Source organism: Salvia miltiorrhiza, chromosome 1, assembly GCF_028751815.1.
Source record: "Salvia miltiorrhiza cultivar Shanhuang (shh) chromosome 1, IMPLAD_Smil_shh, whole genome shotgun sequence".
Taxonomy (NCBI): Eukaryota; Viridiplantae; Streptophyta; class Magnoliopsida; order Lamiales; family Lamiaceae; genus Salvia; species Salvia miltiorrhiza.
Genome location: NC_080387.1, coordinates 72,769,073 through 72,776,422, shown reverse-complemented (window position 1 = coordinate 72,776,422; position 7,350 = coordinate 72,769,073). Strand labels below are relative to the sequence as shown.

General features: G+C 37.0%; 1 protein-coding gene across 2 annotated transcripts; it reads left to right on the top strand.

The window, feature by feature from the left end:
• The first annotated feature begins 1,785 nt into the window (after positions 1-1,785).
• Positions 1,786-7,246, top strand: LOC131005915 (ultraviolet-B receptor UVR8). Of its 2 annotated transcripts, none has more exons than XM_057933036.1 (11): positions 1,786-2,654; positions 3,237-3,310; positions 3,401-3,485; positions 4,111-4,242; positions 4,332-4,541; positions 4,624-4,860; positions 4,998-5,041; positions 6,090-6,272; positions 6,400-6,490; positions 6,607-6,650; positions 6,750-7,246. In XM_057933036.1, the coding sequence occupies exons 1-11, from the start codon at positions 2,459-2,461 to the stop codon at positions 6,870-6,872; spliced, it is 1,419 nt and encodes a 472-aa protein (XP_057789019.1). In that variant the 5' UTR covers positions 1,786-2,458; the 3' UTR covers positions 6,873-7,246. The 2 variants fall into 2 exon arrangements, with proteins under 2 accessions (XP_057789019.1, XP_057789018.1); XM_057933035.1 differs by having other exon boundaries at positions 1,839-2,654; positions 4,618-4,860.
• Positions 7,247-7,350: the final 104 nt, after the last annotated feature.

Below are 7,350 nucleotides of genomic sequence, written 5' to 3'. Positions count from 1 at the left end.
TTTGATTTTATAATAATAAACTATTTATCAAGTTTGCACCTCATGAAATTAGTCTATTCTTTATTAAGACATCTCACTGAATTAATTTCTTATTTTTAGAATGTTGTATTAAATTATAATCTATTTTTTCAATGACAATTATATCAAAATTTTCTTTAACTAAAATGACCTTACTCATTAGTCATAAAAAAAAGGGTGCCGTTTTGTACGCGCGTCGGCTCCCAAATCCTACCCCGATTTGATTAATTTATTTTTTATGTTTAGATTGTCAGTTTTATTAAGAATAACTATCATTTTTGCAGTCACTTTTAATCATAAGAACAATTACTTTTAAACATAAGGATTATTATTTTTATTTGAAATACCATATCACTTTTGTTCATAATAGGTGTAACTTTTATTCACAATTGTCACTTTTATATAACAGAGTAATGAGTTTGAATTCAGGTCGGATTTGGGGCGACCCGACCCCCGTGCACTGTAGGGCAGCACATACCAAATCAATTACTCAATCTGTCCACGATATCGTTTCCACTTTGTGGACGACACGAGTTTTAAGAAAGTGGTGGATAGTAGTAAGTATTTGGACTAAATATGGAAAAAATAAAAAAAATAAAAATAAAGAAGAATTCACAAAAAAAAATTGATATTATGATAAGGCAAAAAAAAAAAAGAAAAAAATTAAATAAAAAATAAAAAAATTGGAAAATAAATTTATTCACAAAGAGATGAGAGAGAAGAGATAGTTTTTATAAATTTTAATTTTAAATAAATATATTTTTACATTTTAAATCAATATATCAATTTAAACTTTTATCGTAATCTTTAATTTGATATACATATTAAATATTACATAATTAGTCGAATTTCACAATTTTAGAAAAAAAAGAAAACAAAAAAAAGTACAAAGAAAAAATATACTCCATCCGTCTCACAAAACATGAACAATTGAGAGTGACTAGGGTCTTAAAAAATGTTAGTTGAGAGTTATTGTGAATTTAAAATGAGTCTCACTTTATAAAGTGTTATGAGAGTAATGAATTAATCGAGGAAAAGTAGTGGTGTGTCATAATGTTTTTTTTTTTGAATAGGTATTAAAGTGAGATAGAAAAAATAAGGAGATAGTGTACAAAAATAGAAATATCCATGTTTTTGTGAGACGGTGAGAGTAATTCACAATTAAATTTTCAATTTTATTATAATTATAAAATTGTCACTCAATTTTAAAATCAACTTGAAATCGAATTCAAATTGAAATATTAATATGGTTAGTATTTAAGACCAAAAGTCACAAACAACAGCTTTTAATTCTTTATAATTACAACGTTCTTCAATAATCTTAATCAATTATTTCTCCAAAAAAAAAAAAAATTTACGCGTATTACCGCACATGACATGATATATATCGCCAGCAAAAAATAGTTCCGTCCCACGAATCTTGACATGCTTGATTTCGACACAGAAATTAAGGAATTGTAGATTAGTATTTTAAGTGTGTAGTTAATAAAGTATAAATGTGATAAAGTAGGAGAGAGAAGGCGATAAAAGTGATAAAGAATGAGAGAGATAAAATAATAAAAATGATAAAGTAGGAGATAAAAGTTATCTTATTTGAAAATGTGTCAAGATTTGTGGGACGGCCGAAAAAAGAAAACGTGTCAAGATACGTGGGACGGAGGGAATAGTAATAAAATTTTACCTCACGAAAGAATATAAACAAATCAAAGTGGATGAAAATGAAAATGATTATTAGCATTTCCAATTTGGGAGCGATGTCGGTATGCTTAATTAAACCAAGGCCTTGAATCTCTTTCACCAAAATTCCTCTCGAAAAGGGCAACCACCTACCTACCCCCTTTCAAGTTTCAACCCCCCTCTTCCAGCCCGACACGTGTCCATTTCGATAATCCGCGACCCCACGTCAGCAAACGCGTGGCCACGTGGCGGGCTCCGATTACTGGAGCAGCGGGACACGTGGAGGGATCTGCCGTCTGGGAAGGGAGGCGGGAAAATCCTTCCTTTCCCACCTTCCAGAAAGTTCCTGCAACTCCTGGAGGACAATGGCTCAGGCATCTAGCGGCTCGCCTTCCGCCACGTGGACTGTAGGCCACGTGAGTTTCCGACGTGGCACCACTCTTCACCCGAAATTGATACGCTCCTTTTTCATTTCCCATTGCTTTAGGGCACTTTTCACTCACCTCTTAGCTTAATTTCTGTGAATTACTCTCTCTCTCTCTCTCTCTCTCACAGCATTGATTAACGGTTTTTTTGCACTTCTTGTAATTCCAAAGATTTGAAGCGAGTGCGAGGAAAGTTTTGATTTTCTCCTTTTGTTGCTGCTGTTGTTGTTGTTGCTTTTTTTTTTGAAACACTGTTGTTGTTGTTGTCGTCGTCGAAAAATAGGATTTTTGTATTTACTGTTATTGTTATTATTTTTAAATTCCGAAGAACTAAAGGAATGAATGTTGATGGGGAAGGAGGTGAAGAAGGTGTGAAAATGGAGGAGAAATTGGTGTATATGTGGGGGTACTTGCCAGGAGCATTGCCGCAGAGAGCGCCTATTCTGTCGCCGGTGGTGGTCCGGCTGCCGCCCGGCGAGAATGCGTGGAAGGATGTTTGTGGCGGTGGCTGTGGTTTCGCCATGGCTATTTCAGGTGATTCGGAGCTTGGTTTCTGCGCTTTTCTTCTCGTATTTTTCCACGAAACTACAACTTTCTCCGAATTCATGGTTTTAGATTCGGCATTTGAGTTTCCTTCGGAACTTATGAGTCAAATTTGCATCGGAAGTTATCTTTTTCCTTTTTTTGGGATGGTATATTTGTTGACTTCTGTTTGAAATTTTGAATGTTCTGTTGAGTTCTCAATGGCTTCAGAGAATTGGTTATTTTTGATTTTTTGTTTTCTTTTGAATAAATGAAATTCTCGTTTGTTTCTGTTTTACTCTTAAGCCCCGTTAACTTAGTACTAATTACTTAGTGGCGGATAAACGACACCCGAGTGAAATCATGTGAATCTTTATATTGGAAAAACTTTTTTGATGATATGTTTTGCTTCTTGAGCTGAGTTGTCTAATTCATGATGCATGAGTAATTGGAAGAAGGTAAAATATGGTGATTTTTCATTTTTGCTATATCCTTGAGTTTAACTTGAGAAAGATTTAATGCAGATACTTCATTTGTTGTACTTAAGCTTCAGCCATTATACTTGTTCCAACGCTCATAACCCGCTTTTTCCAGACTCTGGGAAGCTCATTACATGGGGGTCGACAGATGACTTGGGTCAAAGCTACGTGACATCTGGGAAACATGGGGTAATGGAAAGTTACATTGTTTATCTGTTGGCAAACTGGATTTTGCAATTACCTTGTCTATAACCTACTCTTTTCATCGATATTGTTAAGGAAATGCCAGAGCCTTTTCCACTTCCTGCAGAGGCCATAATAGCTAAAGCTGCTGCTGGTTGGGCACACTGTGCTTCTGTAACAGGTATATATGGAGTGTGACAATAAAAAAGAGTATGTGATTTCCACTCCGGAAGCAAATGTCGACAACTTGACCGCCTATGGTTCTCTTTTACTTCATTATAATTTGCATGTGCAAAATAGGTGTCAAGTTTAACTGAACTAAAAGGAACTTGACTAGCAGCCTTCCTAGCGAGATGCAGTGTCCTGTACGAGCTTTAGCGTATTGAGTGAACAAATGCATTTCTATACTAGTGAACATTTAGATATTTTCCTCACCAGGAAAGGGAACTGAAAACCTATTTCTAGAGTACGCCATGTATTCGTGATTTGCACGTGTCATAATTTGCTTACTTTATACTCCCCTCCGTCCCATTTATATAAGCTGATTGGAATTTATTAAGAAAAATTATTGGAAATGAAAATATACAAGCAAACTTCCTAATATGAAGTATTTAATGATGAATTAAAGTTGGAGAAAATTAAAGAATTAAATAGGGATATATTAGTAAATGAGTGAAAAAACATTACCTTTTGTGGAAACAAGTCTATATATTTGGGACATCCGAAAAAGGAAAACAAGCATATATAAATGGGCAGGAGGGAGTAATTTTTTATCAATTCTTTGATGATTAAATGGTTACATGCAGTCAGCGGGGAAGTTTACACTTGGGGATGGAAAGAATGTGTACCTTCTGGCAAAGTCATTGGCGATCCTTCCACCGGTTTAAACACAGAGAAGGAATCATCGGAGAAGCAAAGCTTAATGTTGAGTGAGCAAGGTATTGCTTGTGGTCTCTGGCCCAGTTATGTCCAAATTCTTGTTTTCAACTTATGCAGACTAACTTATTGCGGAGTAACTCCATTACAGTAAGCCCTCGTTCTCATGGACCAAAATCCAGCGACGGTAGAGGGGCTGATGACACTTCTAAAAGGAGACGTGTTTCACCAGCTAGGCATTCAGCTGAGAGCTCATCTGGTGATGAAACTCTTTCAGCTTTCCCTTGTTTAGTAGCTCTTAACCCGGGTGTAAGAATTGCATCTGTTGCTGCCGGTGGTCGACACACCTTAGCATTGTCAGGTACACATTTTGTTCTTTGTTTAACTTCAAAATAGTGCTTTAGTAACAGAGGTGTCATTTTGCTTTTTTTGTCAAGTTGCAGATGTGGGTCAAGTGTGGGGTTGGGGCTATGGAGGTGAGGGGCAGTTGGGTCTGGGATCACGAATTAGAATGGTATCCTCTCCTCATCCTGTACCGTGCATTGATCCATCTTTCAACAAGGGTCGCTCTCTAGGCCTTTCTGGCGGAAACGTGAGTTCAGATAGCCAGGGATATAGAGTTCCTGGAAACTATGTAAAAGCAATTGCTTGTGGAGGTAGACATAGTGCAGTCATCACAGGTATTTTCAATACTATATATTCCCTCATTCATTGAACTTCTGTATTTTCCATTCAATGATGTATTTAATAATTAGCTGCAGTTTTTGATATGCAACCAGTAAAAATGGTTGTCTTGATGTAATTTTTGTTTCAACAGATGCTGGTGCACTGCTGACTTTTGGTTGGGGATTGTATGGGCAGGTGAGAATATAAGTATGCTTGGTCCTGTATTTTAGGATTGGCTTTCTCGTGAAATAACATTAATTAGTCTCAAGTAAGAAATATCAGTTCTATCGTTATTGCTTTATATTGGCCAGGTTAAGATAATATTGTTCATCTTATTTGTTAGCTTAATGTTACATTTGGCTTTATTGCCTTGAATTTTGAGTAATGATGTGAGAACATGTTCTTTTCCCTCAATGTTTTATTGGTTTATACCTCAAGTGTTCTGAATCACGATTTCATTACATCCTTAAACCCTATCCCATATTTTCCAAGGAGTAATCCATTATTGAGGAGGTTACTACCATTACCAAATCTACCAATTGTGTGATTTGGATCTTAATGCATTTTCTTTCTTTAGCAACTAGTCTTTTATCATTACAACCCCCAATCGAACTACTCTTTTTCTGAACTAAATAAAATGAATACAACAGCAGGTAAAATTTGCACTCCACTGCTTTTGCTAGTTGACAAGTGACAACTCTTCTTAGAAGGGTAAATAGATTTGACATAAATTCTGAACTATTATTCCCTCAAAATGCTTACATTTACGGTGTCTAGTCCATGTAATGCCTTGTTTTCTAGACAATATGCCTCTTCCACCAGAAAGATCTTTTGAAAATCAAATCAATTGTTTCATCCAAACAATTCTGCCTCTCTCTAGCCTGGATCAAAAGCTATAGGCATTCTAGCTCTCTAGAGTTCCATAGTGAAAAACTCCTTGAAATTTTTTGTACTTCCACTCCCACATGAAGGAGTGATTATGGTCGTGACCACTTGAGGCAGAACGTAGAAAGATTACCGAGAGGGAACAGTTGATGTCCAATCAAATATGTGATGGACTGCCAGATATTGCCTCGTTATCTGGGGACAGGCTAGGGTGCTAGACTTTTGACTGTTTGCTCAAGTTTTACATTGGCTCATATGGATGTAGTCCGTCCATTCTTCTGTAGTTTATTATATATCTCCGCTAACTGTTTCTGCAACTGAGTAAGAAGCTTCTTTTCTTCTCTTATCTGATGTGTAGTGTGGACAAGGAAGCACAGATGATGAACTTAGTCCTACATGCGTGTCTTCTTTACTTGGAATCAAGATAGAAGGTGTAGCAGCAGGGCTTTGGCATACAATCTCCATTTCTGCTGATGGTGATGTTTATGCTTTCGGAGGAAACCAGTTCGGTCAGTTGGGAACTGGTGCCGATCAAGCTGAGGTATCATTATAGCTATGGTTTTCCAATTGCTGGACTTCATTGAATCTAGTTGTGCTTCTATAACCTGCATAGTTATAACATTGTTACTACTCTTGATAAGACCATCTTTTTGGCGAATTGCTAACAGACTCTGCCTCGACTCCTCGACGCTCCAAGTCTGGAAAATGTCCACGTAAAAGCAGTGTCCTGTGGGGCCCGCCACAGTGCAGTTGTCACAGGTGTGTTTAAGGCAATTAGTCACTTAACAATCTTTGAATAATCCTTCATCAGAAAGACTATGCTGGTTTAGTGATGAGCCTTGGCTAAACTAATTGCTTTCACTTTGTTCATGAAGAGGATGGCAAAACATTTTGCTGGGGATGGAACAAATATGGGCAGGTACAACAATATGCACTAAAACCTAGTGAAGCATCTCACTTTGTCCATTAACCTTCCATCTATACAATTCTTGATTTGCTAAATCTTTGGCTGAGGCAGCTTGGTTTGGGTGACGTGATTGACCGGAATACTCCCTCCCAAGTTCTGATGGACGGATACGTGGCAAGAAACGTGTCATGCGGGTGGTGGCACACTCTTCTCCTCGCGGAACCACCAACTTGAGCATCTCCTTCCCAACCGGAGCGGGTACAATTTTGTTAGGTTAGAAGCAGAATCTGTTTATTGGCATGGGTGTGTGATATGTGCATCGTCGCGTAGGCATATTCTTTAGTGGTCGTCGTCGCGCAATGACTTGGTGATCTTTTAGCAACTGGGTCGATTAATACATCTTTCTCAGCGCATTGTATATTCTTACTCATCTCTCTCTCTTCTCGTGTATTCTTCTTCCCATCACTTACCAATCACATGTATTCTTGCCATACATCTAGTTCTTGGAGTTTGTATGTTTGTTAATTTAGAATTCAGTAAGAATAGTCAAATTTCAGAGGTGTATATATGCCAAGTGTGAAATTTGACATGTTATTTGTTTACTCTAACCAGCTCAGTATGAAGGAGTAGTTAATGCAGTGAAATTCTTGAGTTTGAAAACTGAAATGAATTCATTCTAAGCTTTATATTATTGTGTTTTATGTTAACCTTT

Bases quoted from the DNA above. Each gene is read 5' to 3' on its own strand.
- LOC131005915 (XM_057933035.1), top strand. From the start codon at position 2,459: ATGAATGTTGATGGGGAAGGAGGTGAAGAAGGTGTGAAAATGGAGGAG. The intron at 4,861-4,997 runs GTATTTTCAATA...TTGTTTCAACAG, and splicing joins ACATAGTGCAGTCATCACAG to ATGCTGGTGCACTGCTGACT. The intron at 6,651-6,749 runs GTACAACAATAT...TGGCTGAGGCAG, and splicing joins GATGGAACAAATATGGGCAG to CTTGGTTTGGGTGACGTGAT.